The sequence below is a fragment of the Macaca thibetana genome, chromosome 1 (assembly GCF_024542745.1).
Source record: "Macaca thibetana thibetana isolate TM-01 chromosome 1, ASM2454274v1, whole genome shotgun sequence".
NCBI lineage: Eukaryota > Metazoa > Chordata > Mammalia > Primates > Cercopithecidae > Macaca > Macaca thibetana.
In genome coordinates this window covers 216,565,372-216,588,010 of record NC_065578.1, presented here as the reverse complement: position 1 = coordinate 216,588,010, position 22,639 = coordinate 216,565,372, and the positions used below count along the sequence as shown (strand labels likewise).

The 22,639-nt window shown below is 47.4% G+C and overlaps 1 protein-coding gene across 1 annotated transcript in view; it reads right to left on the bottom strand.

The window, feature by feature from the left end:
* Positions 1-5,824, bottom strand: part of KIF26B (kinesin family member 26B) — a 561,163-nt gene extending 555,339 nt beyond the window's left edge. The window contains 2 exon segments of the mRNA XM_050772633.1: positions 4,567-4,968; positions 5,762-5,824. Coding sequence (XP_050628590.1) covers positions 4,567-4,968; positions 5,762-5,824 — 465 coding nt within the window.
* Positions 5,825-22,639: the final 16,815 nt, after the last annotated feature.

Genomic DNA, 22,639 nt, shown 5'->3' with positions numbered 1-22,639 from the left:
TATTCCATGGCTTGCTAAGCCTTAACAAGAGATTACTGCTCACATGTCCCTCCTGGGAATGTTTTTCTAAACTCCCAAAATGTTTCAGAAATTTTCAAATGATAAACGCTGCAGGAGTTTTTCATGACTGCTATTATCTATTAACTGCTCCTTTATCTAAAATACTTCTGATATGAGAAAGACTCAAATGAAGCTTTTTGAAAATAGCCACATGTTCTTAGAAGAAAGAGAAGATTTCATCTAGAAGTCCCTTATAATTAATAAGTACTTGAAATGCAATGTCTGTTTTATCCTATCTATAAAATGTTTTATGATGGCTTTGGGGGGACTTTTTGCATCTAGTTATTTTCTCATACCCGTCTTTTGGAGCTGGCAAAATACAGAAATATGTGTGTGGGGATATCTATATCTCCCCAAGTCTAGACTTACTTGGTCTCTGGCTATTTAGAGTCCACGGTTGGTGTTTTTAACCCCTATGACGCATTCCTTTCTTTCATCTCTATGATTCCTGGCCACCCTTCTCAGTATGTCTGGCTAATCTTCCTGATATTTCTGGGGCATAAATGGATTCCGAATATCTGACTGAGAAACAATCAGATAGGAACATAGTTCTGCACTTTTTTTTTTTTTTTTTACATAAAAGATCTTCTTTTATTGATATGGAAATGAACAGATGTCTGATAACCTTTTGCCAACCAGGAGCTTTACTGCTTACTCCGGGGAATTTCGTTGGGCTGATGTTTCCTACGACTTGCCCAGTCCATTCAAAAGTCCTGTCACAGATATCAGAATGATCTAGGCTAGCCCAAAACTGAGCAATTCGTTCCTTGGCCCCTATTTCTGGCTTAGTGCCTTGACTGTCTATAAAACAGGAATGATGCTCTTGCCATTGGACATGAAATGGTTTTGTATGCACACACTGGAACACTACAACGGGTAAAAGGGCCGTTCTCACTTGAAATCACAACACTTTACATGTTCACATTCTTTTATCTGACCACTTCTCACCAGCACCAACAGAGAAATGATATAAACCCAGTAAGTACTTTTTGTACTGATCAAAGTAATAAAAGTCAACCTGAGTGTTTTACAGTCTGCCACCAAGCACAAACGTCTACTCACCAGGTAAGTTGCTATCGGAAAGGATGAATAGAGTATCAACAACAGAGCTATGTGAGCCCACAGCTGTCACTTCTACACGCCAGTCTTGAGATAGCCAACAACAAACAGTTTTATTATTAAATCTGCCTCCATGCTCCATCTCTTTCCAGAAAGCTGAGACTCGATGCATGGAAAACCAAACTCATGATCATCCTTCCCTCTGAGCTCCATCCAATTCCATGTCTCCTCCTATTTCCTACCTCAGCCAACACTATCCCCCACACTGTTACATTCAAATCATGTCATTTTGTGCCATGAAGCCCTATCCTCCATTGGAGTGCTCAGAATAGGATGCTTCTTCTCAGGCCACCAGAGCCAAGCACTAGCTCCTGGGACCAACCAGATACCCGGATGGGCTCTCTACTACTTCACCTCCCCTCCTTAAACTGTTCCAAAGACAAAACTGGGGGAATTCGATAGGGCTTCCTACCTACCAACAGGCACAGTGTGAGAACTCATACAGCAGCATGTTTAGAAAATACACAGATGAAATTAGAAACTGACAGGGGTAATAACTTATAAGAAAAACTTTAAATTCTGTAAAACACAAATCTAACAGAATCTTAGCTCATTAATAATCATCAACTCTCATATCTTTTTCTAAAGAATGAAACCTTACCTTAGATCATTTTAATGACATTTTAACAGTCTGAATCATTTTCTTCCTGAGCATATTAATAGGAAAGTTAAAAAGTAGAGAGGAAAACTAATTTACCCAATGTCACAAAATAAATAAGTGGTGAAGGAAGAACTAAAATCAAATCCATCCTAAAATAATAAGGTTCCTGGATGTGCTATTCTGCTTTTGACTTTTAAATACCTACCTAGGAGACATTTAATACCACCTAGTAGAATTTAACACTCTATTTAAGAAAATATTTCCCCAATGAAGGTAAGCATCTTAAGCAAATTACAAAGATGATTTTTGTTAATTACCCCTCAAAAACATGTCTTTATCTTCCAGACTCTTACTCTTCAGAGCAAACTGAGGGAACTTCATATTGGAGTCACAGTGACGCCTCTTGTTCTGATGAAACTTAACTCCTTCTGTGCCTGAGGGCCACAGTGGTCCCCAGTTTGTTCATTAATATTGCGCCAGGAAGAACGATCTTATCCAAGTTATATGGCCTCCATCCATGGTGCACCAGAGAACACGGCAACTGTTTGGCTATAATGTTGCAAATGCTAAAGGTATAATGGAAATTGTACCTAAATGCAAGGTAGGAATGCTTAAAACACACACACACACACACACACACACACACACACACACGTGTTATTCACAAAGGCTCATTGAGGCCCCACATCTCATTACTAACAATGAGCTGATGCAAAGCACCCTTCTTCCTGGCTAAGCCCTGTCTATGCCCTTGCACCAAATGTCACATTTTATGGTGCTGCTTCACATATAAAACTCAGGCGACTGTGGTACTATGTGACATTCACATATGCACTTAAACTGATCCCCTGTGACTGCCCCCACGACTACCAGGTCTTCTCTAGATGTCCTTGGATCACTCTGAGTCATTGTAGAGCAAGGGGTTCAGCAAATCCAGTGTTTCTTCTGGGGCCATCACCTCACTCTGACAATACAATACAATCGGTTTACCAACAAGTTTTACCTCATCACAGACATAAAATTGGCAAATATATTGAGCTGCCTCCCATAACACTGTGAGTGAATGTTCCAGGCTGTTTCTGTAAAAACAAAATGCCAGCTGGTCACAAGACTCCATAAAACATGATGGATGCATACGAGTTTCAACATTTGTTTCTTCGGTATTTTCCTTCCCCTCCTCTTTTTTTAAATGAGAAGAGTGTATTTGGATTTACCTTTGCATATAGGAACACTCAATGCCACAAAAAGCCTATTATAAGAATGGGTCCTCAAGAAAGGTCTAAAATAATTTGGAAGGCTGTAACATATTAGGACTGCCAAATATCAGCTGTTAGATCTTTAAGAACCAAGGTTCTTCCATCTTTATCAGATGCTCCCATCCACTTCAACAACCTCACAGCATCCTACACTCCCTCCACAAATGTGAAGACATTGTGAACTGTGCATTTTGTGGTTGATATCTGTCTGTATCCTCCACTAGAATATAAGCTCCACGTGGACAAGGATTGCATGAATGGACCTGGTATTTTCATTGCTGTGCCTGGCAGTGCTGGGATGGGGTAGAAAATCAATGAATATTGATGAAGGATCACGAGAGCAAATAAATCTGTGAATGAAGAAATGGTGTTAAATCGGAAGGTCTAGCATGCAAGATCGAAATAAGCTTTTTGATTCCCTGAGATTTATCCTTGGGATGTCATGGCAGATGTATCAAACTACAAAAACAGTACACTGACAACCATTCACGAGTTCATTATTCTTGAGATAAGTTCTGCATTCATAAAACCAATTCTCCTGGTGGTCATTTTCCCCATTTTAAATTTCACAGCATCTGTGGGCATTTGTTGAATTTAACCCTTGCCTATGAAAACATCAACGTGTGTATCTGCATACGCAGATGAGGCCAGCAGACGCGGTCATTCCTAAACGCCTACTGGAAATCACAGTATTTCATTTCTAAAGTCACGGAAATAATAAACAGAAATTGACGTTGAACCAACAGTGTCAAAAACCTCCACAGCAATCCACTCTATTTCCTTGATATTGCTCTCTAACCACTGATAAAAACTCTTTGAAGTGGAAGAGTAAATATTATCATTTGATAGTACATGGACCCAACAGTGCAAATACAATTGCATTGTTACCCTCTGGGGGCTCCGGCCAGTCACACACCGCGGGCAGGGTTGCTATGGAGGAACCAGTGTGCTTGGCGCAGGAGCAGGCCAGGAGGGAGCACTGCTCCGAGGAGCTACCCGCCTCTGGATCTTCCCCAGTCATACACGCAGACTGACAAGGGGGAAATGCTGGCTTTCGAGTATGTTTCTGTTTCTGCAATCACGGAAAGGATGGACCACAAACAGGCAGTGGGAAATGCCAGCTCCAAGCATCAGCTTGCTTTTACACTCCCGCTGACATTTTTGTAAAGGATCACAGGTGGGGGTGGGGAGAAACATCGACAGCGCAGCCTGCAGTCGCCAGGGAGAGCTGGGAGGGGGCGGCAGGAGAGACCACCTGGGGGCCTCCCCCGTGGGCCGTGAGGCCTGTGGCCACGGGCGCCCCTTCGCGCTCGGGACTCGGCCCTCCTGCCCCCCGGCGGCCTGGCTGAGGAAGGTGCATGGGTCGCCCCGCGTGCCAGAGCCCCATGAGGTGTGGAGCAGCCCCAGCGCCGCCGGGGACCCTCGCGTGGACCCGGGGCGCAAGGTCGCGGCGGACTGAGCAGCTGCTGTGGGTGGCGGCCCGGCCCCGCCCTCCCGGCGCCTCCCCAGCCAGGCCCGCGCGGCGCTCACCTTGCCCGGGAAGGGCCCCGGGAGGAGCAGCTTCAGGGCCTGCCTCTTGAGCTCCACCAGGCGGGCGTTGCAGTTCTCGCACCAGACGCCGCGGTCCGAGCCGGGGGAGGAGCCGCCGCCGCTGCCGGAGCCCGGGGAGCCGGTGCCGAAGCCGGGCGAGCCGCCCAGGGAACCCGGCGAACTAGTGCCGATGCCGGGGGAGGCGGGTCCCGGGGAGCCGGTGAAGGAGCTCGGGGACGAGGTGCCCGAGCCGGGAGACGGGGTCCCCGAGGAGCCGAGCGCTGAGCCCGCGCCCTCAGGAGTGGGCCGGCTCCCGGCCCGCGACTCCTCGTATGCTTTGCGGTACCAGCTTTCCGGGGAGAAGGGCGCTGCGGGCTTGGTGGGCGAGCAGACTTCATTCACCTGCGGGGAAGACACGCCGGTATCAAGGGCCGCAAGGCGGCGGGCTGCAGCGCCCAGGAGCTGGGTCAGACGTGCGCCACCAAGTACCCGCTCGAACCGCCCATGGGAGCTGGTTGGGGACCTCTCCAAGCCCTGCGGCCAAATCGCCCTCCATCTGTCTCGTTAATTGTCCTTAAGTGAGTCCCCGCCGCCCGGGTGACCCCTGCGCTGGTCCCGGGTGGCCTCCTCCTGGGGTCAGGACGAGGACTCGCTCGGGGCGGTCTCCACGGCTTCTGCAAGGCCAGGGGGGACCCACAGGTTCAGTGCCCCACGCTTTTGAAGCCGGCACCTATTCCAGCAATACCCCAGGAACGAAATCCTGGAAGACCCTATGGGGGGGTAGGGGGAGGGCTGTGATTTCAGGGTTTTTATTCCTACGGGGTCCAACTCTCCGGATACTGCAGGTAAACGAGAGGCTCTCCCGGCTCCAACTAAACGATCCGAGGTACGGCCAAGCATTCATGGGAAACCCTCCCCTTCGGCTTCACTCCGCCTAGAAGCGCAGGAATGCCGCAAAAGTTACGAGTGCGGGGAAAGGAAGGAACGAGAGGACTGAAAAAATTCCGAGAGCGAGGCGAGTGTGCGGGCGTCCCCGCGGCAGACCCGCCTCCGCGCACTCACAGCCCCGCCAGCCCCGGGGGCGCCTCTGCAGCGGGGAGAGCTCGGGGCCGGGGCCGCACGATCCCGGGGAAAGGGGGACCCCCGCCGAGATGGGTCTGGTAACGCGCCTCCGCGTCGTACCGTCACTACTTACCCCGTATTTCTTGCCCCTGGTGGAGACCGCAAGCCTCTCTTTATTCCCAGCTACCGAATTCATGGTGGCTTTTCCAGAGGAGAGTATCTGAAGGTTCCACCAACGCTACATCCGAAGGTCCTCCGACCCAGAAGCGTCGCCCGGCTGCAGGGGGCTGGCTCTCAGCCCTCAAGGCAAGGTTTCTTCCGCGGTGGGGCGGGAGGGAACGAGAGCAAACGGACCCCACAAGTAATAGCACCAACGTGCAGAAAGGGTTGGGGTCGCGGGTTTATTCTTCTCTTCAAAGCATGCTTTTCCTCATCCCCGTCTGCCTGCTCCAGCTGCACGTTCTCTTGTCACGGTCACAACCACAGCACTGGCATTTTCTTCAGGCAAGTCGGTCCGTGCTCCCCCACGAGGGCAGGGAGGGATACGATCGGGGCTCGCGGCCGCCGCGGGAAGGTGGGCTGGGCGAGCCGAGCCCAGCCGAGCCGGCGGTGGGAACTTGTCTCCTTCACCGAAGCTTGGTAACTGAGTTCAAAGAAATTCTCCCAAAATATAAAGATCCAGACTCGGGGAGGAGCCTCGGCGTGTCGCCGAGCCAATATCCGCCGGCCCGTTTCGCCTGACAGTTGCGCGAGGGCCGGGAGAGGGGCGGCTCCGCGGGGCCCGGGAGCGGCCGGCGGTCAGAGCGCGCGTGTGCGCCCGGGCGCGGCGCGGAGGAGCCTCGGGAACCTGCCGCCCTCGCCGCGCCGGCCGGGATCCATTTTATGTGGCGGCGCTCGTGCCTGACAGTGCGAGGCCTGGAGCGGAGCCGGGCCGGGGCGGGGGCGGGGGCGGGGGCTCGTCGCTCTCGCTGCGTGCGGGGAAGTTCCTGGCGCGCCGCCCGGGCCCGGGGCTCTAATGAAACGCCGCTGCGCGAGCCTGGAGCTCAGGGGCCGCGCGAGCGAGCGCGGCTGGACGGAAATGCGGCGCCCCAGCCTCCCCCGCCCCCAAGTTCTTTCTCTTCCTGACAAGGCTTGCAGGTCTGTCTTTGAAACGCCGTGCAGAAGGGATTGAGTCACAAACAAGTCCACAAACATGCCGGGTCCTCCCCCCGCCCTTTGTTCTCGGAGACCTGCCCGGCAAACCTTTTCTGGAATGGCCCTACCGACCCCGGGCCGGCCGGGGGCCACCCTCCCCGACCGCAGCCGCCGGACTAGGGCCCTTGGTCCCCCGCCCGCCCGAGCCCCGGTCTGTGACGGACTAAGCCGCCCGGGACTGGGACAGGTGAGCCTGGGGACCCAGCGGGCCGCTGCCGGGCAGGGGAAATTGAGGGCTTCGCCGCGCTGCACGCGGACGACTCTGGCCTGGAGAGGGGGTGTGGCGCGAGCCGGCCTTGGCCTCTCCTTGCGGGGGATCAGCCCCCTCGCCCCCCGCCGCCCGTTTCTTCCTGCGCCTGGGCCCCGCGGGGTCTCCGGAGCACCCCGTCATCGCTCCCTCTCCGATCGCCCCCCCAGTCCCCCGGAGCAGCGCCCAGGAGCGCAGGAAGCCGGCGTACGCCAGGCTCCACACGTGGCTGCTCTGGGGTGTCATTTTTCATTTCCCGGGAGGACATTACTTCTGGTGAGCCAGCAGGTCTGTTTTGTTGTGACCTTTAATTAACACCCCGCGAGACGCCCCTGGAAGGACCGGCCCGGCGTGGGGATCACGTGGGGTGTAATGGCATCTCCGCGCCCGCGGGGAGCCCCAGCCCGGGGGTGGGCGAGAGCGCGAAGGACGTTCAGGGCTTTCTGGTCGCTGGCTTCCTTCTGAGCTGTGGACGAGGCAGGAGGGGGCAGGAAGACAAAGGTTCGGGGTTCTGGAAGCCTGGGGCCACACCCCCACTCTGCCTTCCTCGGGGAGAATTTCTTCTGTGCCTCTCGTGCTCTGCCCCCCTCCTCCCCGGCTCCAGCTCCTGCGTGGGAATATTTCGCAGCCACCAAAGCGAGGTAAAAAGGTCAAAATGAAGATGTCAAGAACAGAGTGGACGTTTCCATTACGTTCCCACTTCCAATTTAAAAGCGATGCTATCAATAGGGGACCTTAGGGGACAGGTACACCTCCAGGCAGCACGCCCCAGCTCCCACCTGCATCTGTATTCCGCGTAGGTTCCGCGGAACACATCATCGCCATTGGCCACGCGCCGCTTATCAGCCAAAAAGCAGCGTGTGGTAGAAACGAGCCGGCGAGGCCGCGGGTGGGCAAGGTGGGGCGTCGAGGGGGGAGTGTTGGGGAGCTGCGCGATCCACCTTGGAGACCGGGGAGCCCAGAGCTGCTCTGGTTTGCATCTCTAAGTAGCTGGGGGCCCAGAGCTTCTTTGGTGGGCTCCGAGCGCCCTCTGTTGATCCAAGTTTACAACCGGAGGCTCTGCAAGAGTTTTTAAGAAGCTTTCAAAAATTGATGTTTATGTAAAATGTATATACATAAGATGAAATGCACACATTTTAATTGTTCAGTTCTATGAATTTTGATAAACGTGTACTCTGCGTAGGCCGCCACCTCAATCAACATCTATAAATTCCTGTCCCTCTTGAAGGTTATCTGCCTTTTCCCAGGCAATCCCCACCTCTCCTAAGAAACTACTGTTCTGGACTGATCTGGAAGGTTTTAATTCATAGAATGCGTACAGCATGGACTCTTTTGGGTTTGGCTTTTTAAACTTAACACAGGTTTTTGAGTTTCATGTTGTTGCTAGTATGGGTCTGTTTTCTGTCTGTACTCTGTTTCATTCTTCTGTCTCTCATGCCTTTTTTTGTTAATTGAATAACTTTTCAGTGTTCCAGTTTCACCTCTCTGTTGGCTTTTTAGCTCTCATGATTATAATATGGATTTTTTTTTTTTTTTTTTTTTTTTTTTTTTTTTTTTTGAGGCAGGAGCTCACTCTGTTGCCTGGGCTAGAGTGCAGTGGCGCTATTATGGCTGACGGCAGCCTCCATCTCCCAGGCTCAGAGGATCCTCTCTCCTCAGCCTCCCTAGTAGCTGGGACTACAGGTGCACACCACCATATCGGGCTAATTTTTTTTTAAGTAGAGACGAGGTTTCCCTGTGTTGCCAAGGCTGGTCTCAAGCTCCTGAGTTCAAGCTGTCTTCCCACCTCCACCTTCCAAAGTGCTGGAATTGTGGCATGAAACCACCATACCCGGCCTATAATATGAATCTTTAACATTTCATAGGCTACTTACAGTTAACACGGCGCCGCTTCACCTAAAATGTAACTTGCAGCCACTCCATCTTACCTTCTGACTTTGTGCTACTAATTTGATATATTTTCCATCTACATGCATTATAAAACCCACAATACAATCTTATCAATTTTACTTTAAACAATCTGTTGCCTTTCAGTGACACTAGAAAATTTTAAGTTTTTTATATTTACCCGGTTTTATCATGTCTGGGACTCTTTATTTATTTATTTATTTATTTAGCCTTTAGAGCCAGGTTTCTAACTGGGTCATTTCTTTTAGTGTTTCTTATAGCGAGGGTCTCCTGGCAACATATTCTCTCAGATGCTGCTTATCTGAAACTGTCTTTGTTTCACTTTTGTGTTTGAAGAATAGTTTAACTAGATGTAGAATTCCTGATTGACAGTTGTTTTTCTTTCAACCCTTTGAGGATGTCATTCATTGCTTTTTGGCCTTCCTTGTTTCTGATGAGAGGTCAGCAGTGATTCATATGGACATTCTCCTGTAGGTAATGTGTCTTTTTTTCTCTGAGTTCTTTGAAGATTCTTTCTTTGCCTCTGGTTTTCAGTAATTTGACTATAATATTTCTATATGTGTTACTTTTTGTATTTATCCTGGTTAGGGTTTGCTGAATTTCTAGGATCTATAAATTGATCTGTAAGTTTTTTACCAAATTTGGGGGATTTTCAGCCACTATTTATTCAAATATTTTTTTCCGCCCTGTTCTCTCTTTTTCCTCTCCTTCTGAGACACCAATTACATGTTTGTTATTACAGTGCTTGATATTGTCTTATAGGTTATTGAAACTCTGTTCGTTATTTCCATTTTTACCTCTTTACAGACTGAATCATTTCTATTGCTCCTTTATTAAGTTCACCAACCTTTGCTTCAGCTGCCTCCAATCCACTGTTAAGCTGATGCAGCTGATCCAAAAATTGTGTGTGCGTGTGTGTGTGTGTGTTTCCATTTCTCTGTTTCTCCCCCCTTTAAATCCTTAAACATAGTTATAGTAGCATATTTAAAGTTCTTGTCAGAATTCCAACCTCTGACTCATTTGGGGTCGCTTTCTAGTAACTGATTTTTCTACCGACTGAATCATATTTTCCTCATATTCAATAAATGTTAACTGTATATTGAACACTGTAGATGCTACATCATAGAGATGCTAGATTCTATTCTCTTCCTTGAGGAGTATTGATTTTTGTTCTAGCAGGCAAGTAAGTTACCGCTGGGTCACCCTGAACTTGAAGAGGCTTGGTTTTTTGCTTTCTTTGAGTGGTTCTAACTGGCTTTTGCCCTTAGATCTAAGGAAAATCCCTTAGTCCTGGGATTGTTCTTTAGCCCTGAGGCGCCGCCCTTCTGCAGCTTCAGTGGAAAGCCTAAGGGCTTTGCCAGTCCCCTCTGACTTGGAACTCAGACTCCAAGCTCTGCTTTGTGCGCTGGACAGCACTTGCAGTCTCTGCTCAGCTCCTTCACCATGCAGTTTCTGCCTTCTCTCGCCTTCCTGCAGCTCTTCTGGATGTTCAGAGTTCAAATCTATCAGCCAGATTTGAGGGAAATGTTAGTGGATTTCAGGACTGCCTCAGTGTGGCTCTCTCCTTTCCTGGATTCTCCTTCCCCGTCTCCAGCTACTCTGACAGCCCTGAACTTCACCACGGAACGCTCAAACCCATACGAGTGGCTTGTTTCTTGTGGTCTAGTCACAGTGCTCAGCAGACTGGAAGAAGGGCCACGTAACCATTCTTTTAAGGATTAGATCTTTGAACCCCTTCCAGTCTCTGCCTGCTTCTGGCCATTCTCCAGGGCGCTTAAATAGGTTTGTTATTGTTGTTGTCAGTCTATAAGATTTTCTTTGGGAAATTCAATGTCATACATAAGATACTCCCTAATTCTAGTTTTAACGGTGGCTTTTTTAGATCTACCTTGGGCTTTTGGAATTCTTGTTGTTTCAAGGGTTTTCTTTCTATGAGTTAGCAGCCTGTAGCTATAATTTTATTCTCTATTAGATTGAGGAATTTCAGTGTTGCAACTGAAATCTTTACTCATAGATGAATGATATAGATTATAAATATACATGTATTTCTTCTTCACATTTGAGGATGCTAACAGTATTACTTCAAGATTTAGGTGCGAAAAGACACTTTAAGAATGAAAAAATTATATACTGGCTTACAAAAGCCAAGAGCTTTTTTTTGAGACGGAGTCTCACTCTGTTCCCCAGGCTGGAGTGCAGTGGCAAGATCTCGGCTTATTGCAACCTCCACCTCTCGGGTTCAAGTGATTCTTGTCCCTCAGCCTCCCGAGTAGCTGGAACTACAGGCATGCACCACCACGCCTGCCTAATCTTTGTATTTTTAGTAGAGATGGGGTTTCACCATGTTAGCCAGGCCAGTCTTGAACTCCTGACCTCAACTGATCTGCCCACCTCGGCCTCCCAAAGTCCTGGGATTACAGGCCTGAGCCACCGCGCCTGGTCGCCAAGAGCGTCTATGAACATCAGTGTATTGATTCCATTGATATCCCTGGGTGAAAAGTGTATCTTTCTGGTGTATCCATGAGTACCAAGTGCAAAGAAAGCTAAAGTCCATTACCTAGCTAAGAATGAAATTGTTATTCCATATTCCTTGTTGTTTAATTATTAAACGGACATAACTTCTTTGGGAATGCCTCACGGGACTTTCATATCTCAGAGAATGCAACTTAGCTTTCCCCTTATTTATACCTCGGGGTGAATAGATCATAAATTTTATAGCTAAAATATATTATATCATTATGTTTTTGAAAGTCTGAAAGTATAAATCAGAAATTAAAAACCAGCCAGCTGCGGTGACTCACACCTGTAATCCCAGCACTTTTGGGAGGCCGAGGCAGGTGGACTCTTTGAGCCCAGGAGTTCAAGACCAGCCTAGGCAATATAATGAGACCTCATCTTTACAAAAAATACAAAAAATACAAAAAAAAACTGGGTGTGGTGGTGGGTGCCTGTAATCCCAGCTACTTGGGAGGCTGAGGGGAGGATCGTTTGAACCTGGGAGGCAGAGGTTCCAGTGAGCCAAGATTGCATCATTGAACTCCAGCCTGGAGGACAGAGCAAGACTGTTTAAAAAAAAAAAAAAAAAGACTGGCAACTTCTAATTGCTAAGTTGAATGTACAATATAGCAGATTTCACTCCTCTTTAATATTTTGTTTTTGAAATAATTTCCATATCAATTCAGGCACCAACATGCCAACAGAGCCAGCGGAGTGCATGTGCTAGAGACGGCTGTGTTTCTCCTTGAAGGATAATTAAAGCAGCTTACCCTGGCCATGTGGTATCTTGATGAATATGCAGTCAATATTTGCATATGATCTTCTGGTGTTCTGAGGACCATACGATCATGCGGGGGCCGCTAGAGAGCCATCAGCAAGCTGGTAGCGTGAATCTATGCGCTTGGTCCTTGTTGTGGTACAAGAAGAGGGTTGTTATCCTGCAAGCCGAGAAAGGGTTTCCACTCTTGAAATATCATTTCAATCATTAATCATTTCAGCCTTATAAATTCCTTCCATGCTAAATTCCAAGCCTTGATTTCAGTCTGAAATTGAAAGTTCAGATGATGAAGGTATATAGAGAGAAAAGATATGAACCAAATTTGTGTAGTCAGAGTGACAAATTTCTTTTGGTTGTTAATTTTATTTTGTTTTGGGGTTGGGAAAGAAAACTTTAAAAAGATTTTAAAAGACTGTAAGAAGATTAGAAAGAGTGAGGAGGATCAGACAGTGTGTGCTCAGCCCACTGACCTTGGGGTCCAGATGCTCACAACCTCGACCTGTGCTGCCAATTCCACAGAAGTAACCTGCTTTGCAAAGGGATCACAGCATCCAATGTAGCGCTGTTTATAATGGCGAAGGGGAGTAAAACAGCCTAAATGCACAACAGTGGGGATGGGTTTAATAACTCACAGTCTAGGCCAGGTACAGTGGCACACACCTGTGGTCTCAGCTACTCAGGAGGCTGAGGCTGGAGGATGTTTTGAACCCAGGAGTTCAAGGCTGCAGTGAGCTATGCTGGCGCCACAACACTCCAGTCTGGCCAACATACTGAGTCCCCATTTCTTAAAAAAAATGAACAACTTACAGTCTAGTCAGACAGTGGAATACCCTGCAGCCCTTACAAATGCTCATGAAAGAATAATGGAATGCAAAGATATTGATTATATAGTAGTGTTAAGTTAAAAAGTAAAGTATATACAATATGATGATAATTCAGTAAAACCAAAAGATAATTACATACATATCAGGAAAAAAAGATTAGATTTTAACACCAAAATATTAAAAGCATAACAATTCTTTGTGGGGAGTTGCTAATTCTAATTCTGTTTTCTTTTTACTTTTTTTGAGACAGGATCTTACTCTGTTGCCCAGCATGGAGTGTAGTGGCACAAGCATAGCTCACGATAGCCTTGAACTCCTGGGCTCAAGTGATCCTCCTTCTTCAGCCTCCCAAGCAGCTGGCAACCTCTAGTTGCTGGGCTACAGGCACACACCACCATGCCTGGCTAATTATTTTATATTTTTTTATACAGACAGCATCTTGCTATGTTGCCCAGGATAGTCTCAAACACTTGGCCTCAAGTGATCCTCCTCCCACCTCAGCCTACCAAAGTGCTGGGATTACAGGCATCAGCCACCATGACCAGCCTCTAATTCTGTTTTCTAAGACGAATTTAATATTATTATGAGAAAAAGATTACTTTAAAAGGAAGTTAAAGCAAGTTTCAGTGTGTCAGAAAGGAATCACAAGGAGCTAGAGGATAAAGGATGGGTGTGCCCACAAAGCATCCAGACACACACACACATACACAACATGAGCAACATGCACACATTGCACACACACAGCTGCATGCCTAGCCAAAGCCAGGATACAAAAAATCAGGCTGGGCACAGTGGCTCATGCCTGTAATCCCAATACTTCGAGAGGCCGAGGCAGGAGGATCACTTGAGGTCAGGAGTTCGAGACCAGCCTGGCCAACATGGTGAAACGCCGTCTCTACTAAAAATACAAAAATTGGCCTGGCGTGATGGCTCACGCCTGTAGTCCCAGCACTTTGGCAGGCCGAGGCGGGTGGATCACAAGGCCAGGAGATCGAGGCCATCCTGGCTAACATGGTGAAACCCCATCTCTACTAAAAATACAAAAAAAAATTAACTGGGCGTGGTGGCAGGCACCTGTAGTCTCAGCTACTCAGGAGGCTGAGGCAGGAGAATGGCGTGAACCCAGGAGGTGGAGCTTGCAGTGAGCCGAGATCGCGCCACTGCACTCCAGCCTGGGTGACAGCGAGACACCGTCTCAAAAAAAAAAAAAAAAAATTAGCCAGGTGTGGTGACGTGCACCTGTAGTCCCAGCTACTTGGGAGGATGAGGCAGGAGAATCACTCGAACCCCAGAGGCAGAGGCTGCAGTGAGTCGAGATCATGCTACTGCACTTCAGCCTGGGCAACAGAGTAAGAGGGAGCCAGGAGTTCAAGGCTACAGTGAGCTATGTTTGCGCCACTGTGCTTCCTGGGCAACAGATAAAAACTCTCTCTCTCTCTCTCTCTCTCTCTCTCTCTCTCTCTCTCTCTCTCAAAGGCAAAGCCAAGGAGTGTGCCAGGGAGAAACATAAACCCTTCCTTGGTCCTCAAGCAGGAACCACACACAGCTTAGGATCTGAGCTGGAAGATGTGGGTAGCAGGTGGGGCATAAAAAGGTAAAAAGCTGTGGAAGTCCAGGACTTAGAATAAAACAAAACTGGGCCTAATTGAGGGTGGAGGATGGGAAGAGGGAGAAGATCAGAAAAAATAACTATCAGGTACTAGGCTTAGTACCTGGGTGACGAGATAATTGGTACAACAAACCCTCATGACACAAGGTTACCTATGTGACAAACCTGCATATGCACTCTGAACCAAAAATGAAAGTTAAAATAAAGAATAAAAAACCCCACTACCTATATGATTGATGACTGTTCCAATGAATTCATAAGAGAACTAGACTAGGATATCATTCGCTTGGCGGGTGGGTGGGGGGGTGCCTGGAAACATTTTTATTTAACACTTTTTAAACAGCACTCAAATTACAGGCAGGAGAATTGCTTGAGCCCAGGAGTTTGAGACCAGCCTGGACAACATAGTGAGAACCGTGTCTCCACAAAACTAAAAAATTAGCCAGGTGTGGTGGCACGCGCCTGTATTCCCAACTACTTGAGGGATTGAGGCGGGAGGATCACTTGAGCCCAGGAGGTCGAGGCTGCAGTGAGCCGTGCTGGTGCCACTGCACTCCAGCCTGGACGGGAGAGTGAGACCCTGTCTCAAAAAAAAAAAAAAAAAAAAAAAGTGATGGGGCGGGAGGGCCTTACAATTCCATAATTAGAAAACAAACAACCTAATCAAAAAGTGGGTGAGAGACATGGACAGATATTTCATCAAAGAAGCTCTGTGTGGGGCTAATAAGCACGTGGAACGAGGCTCCACGTCATTCATCATGAGAGAAATGAAAATTAAAAATACAAAGGACACCACTTCATACCCACTAGAACGACTGTAATCAAAAAGACAGGCAATGACAAGATGGTTGAGGATGTGGAGACACGGGAGCCCTCATGCGTTGCTGGTGGGAACGTCATATGGTGCGCTGCGCTGGAGAACACTTTGGCAGTTTCTCAAAAAGTTAAACATAAAATCACTGTACCGTCCATCAACTTCATTCCTAAGTATCTATCCCAAGAGAAATAAAAGCGTATGTTCACATTCACACACAGACTTGCCCACGAAAGTTCATAGTGGCATTATTTATAGATAGTCAAAAAGTAGCAAAACGTGTCTCAGCTGATGGATGGACAAAACGTGGTGTATCCAAAAATAGAGTATTACTGGGCAATAAAAAGGGATGAAATACTGATACACACCACAACACAAATGAATCTAAAAGTATCATGCTAACTAAAAGAAACCAGACATGAGAGATGACGTAATGTGTGATTTCATCTATATGAAATGTTCAGAAGGCAAATCTGTAGAGACAGAAGGTAGCTTGGTGGTTGCCTGGAACTGGGGATAGGAACAGGGATTAATTGTAAATGGGATCTTCATTGGGATGATGAAAATGTTCTGAAACTGATTTATGGTGATGGCTGCAGCACTCAGTAAATTTACTAAAAAATATTGAACTGTGCACTTGAATAGGGTGGGTTTTATCATATGTAAAATACATCAATAATGCTGTTTTTAGAAAGTGATGGGAGAGGTAAAGGAGGGGTTGGAAATTAGGGATCGATTTCAGAGCTCTCGGCACTCAATCAGCTAGGCTTGGAGACTAAACTGATGTGCAGAGAAGGCAAGGATGATTTTCAGGCATGAGCTGGGCAAGAGAGATGAAATACCATTTCCAACAACAAGAAAAGTGGGAGGTAGATGATGCATTTGATTTAGAAAAGATATGGCCACAATACACATATACACCATGGAATACTATGCAGCCATAAAAAAGAATGCACTCATGTCTTTTGCAGGGACATGGATGAAGCTGGAAACCATCATTCTCAGCAAACTAACACAGGAACAGAAAACCAAACACCGCATGTCCTCACTCATAAGTGGGAAGTTGAACAATGAGAACACATGGACACAGGGAGGTGAACATCACACACCGGGGCCTGTCGGGGATGGGGGCAAGGTAAAGGAGAGCATTAGGACAAATATTGAATGCATGTGGGGCTTAAAACCCAGATGACGGGTTGATGGGTGCAGCAAACCACCATGGCGCATGTATACCTGTGTAACAAACCTGCACGTTCTGACATGTATCCCAGAACTTACATTTAAAAAAGAAAAGATATGGCCACAATAATCCAATTGTCTTTTCCCTCTGAAGCAAAAGTCCCAGAGAGAGAGTTAGCCTGTGTGCCCACTTCAGGAGTCCCAGCATGTCCAGCTGGAGTCCCCATGGGGTCTAGCTGCATGTCGTCTTGGGAGAGGGAACCCCAGCACTGGGAGGACCATGAAAAGACACTGGCTGATTGCTGTTGGAATAGAAGAGCCATTAAAGAAAATGAACTGAGAATGTGTGCTTAATAAAAAAATAAAAAAAATAAAAAAAAAAAAAGTTGTGATATTCAGAACTCTGTAAAGAACTGCCAGAACAAAGTCGCTATAGCTAGGAGAAAGGCATGGGCTGTCTCCACCTAAGCCATATGAGCCGCAGCAGGTGCAGGAGGAATGGGAGCGGCTGCGGGAGTGATGGCCACCAGAGTCAGCCGTAAGGGTGGTGGGCAGAGAAGCACACACAGCCCAGAGAAGGGCTTCAAAGACCATGGTAGACACTACAGAAGCAACCTGAGGACCTGCTCAGGGGAGAGAGGGACTTGCTGGGGTGTGGGATTCCAGGATTCCTCCAATGAAGGCTTAGAATCAAGACCCATTTTTCTTTTTTTTTTTTTTTGAGACGGAGTCTTGCTCTGTCACCCAGGCTGGAGTGCAGTGGCCGGATCTCAGCTCACTGCAAGCTCCGCCTCCCGGGTTTACGCCATTCTCCTGCCTCAGCCTCCCGAGTAGCTGGGACTACAGGCGCCCGCCACCTCGCCCAGCTATTTTTTTGTATTTTTTAGTAGAGACGGGGTTTCACCGTGTTAGCCGGGATCGTCTCTCGATCTCCTGACCTCGTGATCCGCCCGTCTCGGCCTCCCAAAGTGCTGGGATTACAGGCTTGAGCCACCGCGCCCGGCCAAGACCCATTTTTCTAAGCAGTGCTGTTGTTGCCCTCTAGCCTTGACTGTCATCTCACAGCTGTGTGCTGCCTGAGGCTGGGCACCAGCAGGGAATTGCTAAAGCCTCCACCATCACTGCTGCAAATGCTCCCTTTGCCACTTCCCCCTTCATCTCATCAGCTGCACAGGATCTGCCATCACGTCTCCATCACACAAGGAAGTCCTTTCAATTCTAAAGTTTCACTAGAAAATCGACAGTTCTGATCTACTCACATGGGGCCCATTCAACTCATGAGTTGGAAATGCAGTGTATCTAGACGGATGATGGATGGATGGATGGATGAATGGATGGATGGATGGATGGATGCATGGGTGGACAGACAGATGGGTGGGTGGACAGATGGATGGATGGACAGGTGGATGGGTGAGCAGACAGGTGGACAGAGTGGGTGGACAGATGGACGGATGGGTGGACAGGTGGACGGACAGACAGGTGGGCAGATGGGTGGGTGGACAGATGGATGGATGGGTGGACTGGTGGATGGATAGATGGAAGACCTATGACCTTGGGTGAAGAAAGAGAGGGATCAGGTGAGAGTAACTGGTCAGTAGATGCTTCTGGGTGGGGACAGTAGCAGCTCACAGTTTCCTATGGAAAGGCTGAGATGGAGATCAAGCTGTGATCCTTCCTGCTACTTTTCTAACATTAAAAAAAAAATCACAAGATTTAAGTGTAAAGCTTCATTTAAAAACAACAGCATAGGTACGTGTCAGGGAATTCAAGAGTTATGGTTTCCACAGCAACATTCATGTGGCCACCCAACTACTATCAAATAAACGAAATGAAGCATTTCTATTGCCCCTGACATTCAGCCATTTGCTAAGCAGTCACTTTATTAGTTTATAATTTCTCACAGCCGCCTGTGAGGGAGGCAGCCTCCTCACCCCACAGGAAGGATGAGGACACCAAGTCCCAGGAGAAGAACGATGTGCCCAGAGAATCCCATCATGGGACTAGCCGTGACTAGCCATGACTAGCCGTGACTAGGTAACTAGCCATAACTAGCTGTGACTACCATGACTAGCCATGACTAGCTTCGACTAGCTATAACTAGCCATAACTAGCCATGACTAGCTTTGACTAGTGACTAGCCATGACTAGCCTTGACTAGCTGTGACTAGCCATGACTAGCTGTAACTAGCCATGACTAGTGTGACTAGTCATAACTGGCCGTGACTAGCTGTGACTAACCGTGACTAGCCATTACTAGCGTGACTAGTCGTAACTGGCCATGACTAGCCGTGACTAGCCGTGACTGGCCATGACTAGCTGTGACTAGTCGTAACTGGCCGTGACTAGCCATGACTAGCCGTGACTGGCCATGACTAGCCATGACTAGCCGTGACTGGCCATGACTAGCTGTGACTAGTCGTAACTGGCCATGACTAGCCATGACTAGCCGTGACTAGCCGTGACTAGTCATAACTGGCCGTGACTAGCTGTGACTAGCCATGACTGGCCATGACTAGCTGTGACTAGTCGTGACTAGCCGTGACTAGCCATAGCTAATCTGACTCTGCATGTAACAGCAGGCTGCAGAGTGCAATGCCACTCGCCAGGTTGCAGAGAGACGAAGACCAATCATTATTAAATGCCTGCTGTGCACTAGGTCCTGCCAGTGAGTTCTTTTCAAGCCCCTCCCAATGAAGACTGTGTCTCAGGCAACGAAAGCAGCAGTAATAAAACCCAGGGGCCTCAGTGCTCTGAGTGGGCAAGAACAGGTGAAGAACAGGTGAGAGGAAACAGCCCACAGCCCGGGTTCAGCTGTGCTCTCTCATGTCCAGCTTCACTGCTGCAGACAGCTGTGACCATGTCCTAAGAGAAAGAAGGAAAAAACCCACTAATGGTCCAGGAGGATGAGGAGCAAGGAAGAGCCAGGTCCTAGAGAGACGAGGCTGTCTTGCACACTTGATTACCTTTGGACCGTTTCACTTATTCCACAGATGAAAAGGCCCCAAAAGAGGTGAGAGATGTGTACTTAGATAAAACTTTCACTATAGCGAATCTTAGCAAATCTCATCTCCCAGAAGAACACAGGTGCATGGATTGAAAACACAACCAAAGGCTCTGGACCACAGATTGTGACATGTGTCCCACAGTCCCCGGCTCTGGCCTTAGGGCTCATCTTAATGTGCTCTAAGGGGGAATAAAAAGCAACAGATTAAATGCGGGGATGAGCTAAATTGAGAGGTGTTGCCAACACTCCTGCAGAAGGGAAAATAAAGTGTGAAAATACAGAGTCTCAAGAGTATGAGAAAATCAAAAGCACAAAGGCAAGCCAGAAACATCAAACTTCCTACTCAGGAGACAATGACCCCAACTTTGCATGGTAGACATTTAGAAAGCTGTGGGTGCAGTGCATCACACCTGTAATCCCAACACTTTGGGAGGCCGAAGCAGGAGGATTGCTTGAGGCCAGGAATTTGAGATCAGCCTGGGCAACATAGTAAGACCCCATTGCTATTTTTTTTTTTTTTTTTTTTTTTGAGACAGAGTCTTGCTCTGTCACCCAGGCTGGAGTGCAGTGGAGCAATCTCAGCTCACTGCAACCTCCGCCTCCAGGGTTCAAGCGATTCTCTTACCTCAGCCTCCTGAGTAGCTGGGACTACAGGTGCCCGCCATCACGCCCAGCTAATTTTTGTATTTTTAGTAGAGACAGGGTTTCACCATGTTAGCCAGGATGGTCTCGATCTCCTGACCTCGTGATCTGCCCGCCTTGGCCTTCCAAAGTGCTGGGATTATAGCATAAGCCATGGCGCCCAACTATTTTTTTTTTTAAATTAGCTAGTTATGGTGTACATCTGTCATCCCAGCTACTCAGGAGGCTAAGGTGCGATGATGTCTTGAGCCCAGGAATTCGAGGCTGCAGTGAGCTATGATCATGCCACTGCACTTCATCCTGATCAACAGAGTGAGACTGTCTCTTAAAAAAAAAAAAGCCATAAAAAAGCATGAGCATGAGATCATGTCCTTCGCAGTGACATGGATGGAGCTGGAGGCCATTATCCTAAGGAACTAACTCAGAGACAGAAAATCAAAACCGCATGTTCTCACTTGTAAATGGAGGCGAAACAGTGACTCCACATGGACATAAAGATGGAAACAGTGGACACGGGGGCCTCCAAAGGGGGTGGGCAGGGATTTGAAGGGAGCAAGGGTTGAAAATTTACCCATCAGGTATTATGTTCACTCTCTGGGTAATGGGTACACCAGAAACCCAGTGTACAATATACCCATGCAACAAGCATGCCTGTGTACCCCTCAATTTGAAATAAAATTTTAATAAATACATAAAGCAGTTCTCCCTAAAGACAGGCAAGAGATAACAGAATTAATGTAAACTTTAACTTACATTAATTACATGTAGTTAATGTAAACTTTAATTTACATTAGTTATGTAAATAAATAATTTACATTATTAATGAAATTAATTATGTAATTAATGCTCAGAAATAATGTAAACTTTTGCTACATTAAGGCAGGCCCACTTCCTACAGGAAGCGTCTCTCAGTCCCACTCATCCATGACAATCTTCACAGCCCCTCTGGGACTGCAATCTGATCTTCCCTAATCACTAACAATATAGCCATGCATGTGCTATCCATATGTGTTTTTATTTGCCCTTTTCTCTCTATTAAATTGATTACTCCTGAAGAGTTCTAAACCCACTGTGCAAAGCTGAGGTGCAAAATGATTGTTAATTACAGAGCTCTGACTCAAGATTTGAGACATCCATTTAAGGGTTCAAAAATCTATGTATTATAACCATTTGTCTATAAGTTCCTTGAGGCCGGTAGCTAGGTCCTTAATCTTTGCATCCCTAACACTCAGCACAGCACTGGGTGTGGCTCCGGTTACAGGTATATGGAGGAACTCAATATGTATCACGAATCCTAGTGTGTTGCTTTTATGTGAAATAGCTCAGTTGAAACTTTTTTTTTTTTTTGAGACAGAGTCTCACTGTGTTGCCCAGGCTGGAGTGCAGTGGCACAATCTCAGCTCACTGTAACCTCTGCCACCCAGATTCAAGCGATTCTCCCGCCTCAGCCTCCCAAGTAGCTGGGGCTACAGGCATGCACCACCATGCCTGGCTAATTTTTGTATTTTTAGTAGAGATGAGGTTTTGCCATGTTGGCCAGGCTGGTCTTGAACTCCTGACCTCACATGATCCATCCACCTCGGCCTCCCAAAGTGCTGGGATTACACACTGCACCCAGCCTGAAACTTAATCTAAAATATTGCACTCTGTTCTGAACATCTTATTGCCTGAAAGATAAATGTAGTGTATGATCACAGTAATTAAAGAACTTAGAAGGGATGGCCTCAAAGTGAAGACTGAAACCACTAGAATATGTATAAAATATAAAAATAACTGGTAAAACAAGACTGTTTTCAGGAAGTCCATGTCTAGGGGTGAGAACAAAGACAGAAACATACCTAGTTTAGGAGGTTTTGAAGGAGTGATGGATTTTAATTAAAATTAAGAAAGTGTAGGCAAGTTTTCAAGGTAAAAACAATGACTGTAAAATCTAGCAGACTGTGAAGTCATCTTCCTTAGTTACTGGAGGCAAGCCTGTCACTGTTGAATTTTAAATGACACTTGGAAGGTCCTCTAGTGCAACATTCACTTCTCTGCCAGCAGAGAGCATTCCGCGTGAGCAGTTTGGTTTTCAGAATAATTTACACTAAGTGATTAGGACTTCCGCCATATTCTTCTCTGGATAAGGTTAACATCGTTATTTCACTTAGAACTACGAGAAGCCCCGAAGTACAAAAAGCCTACATGATATGCCCAGCACCACCAAAGAAGTTAGTGTGGCAAGGAAAGAGTTAGAATTCCAAGTTGCAAGCCACGCTTCTCTCTACTTACCCCGCTCCAGGCCACAGTGAGCAAGCGACTTCGCTGCTGCAGGAC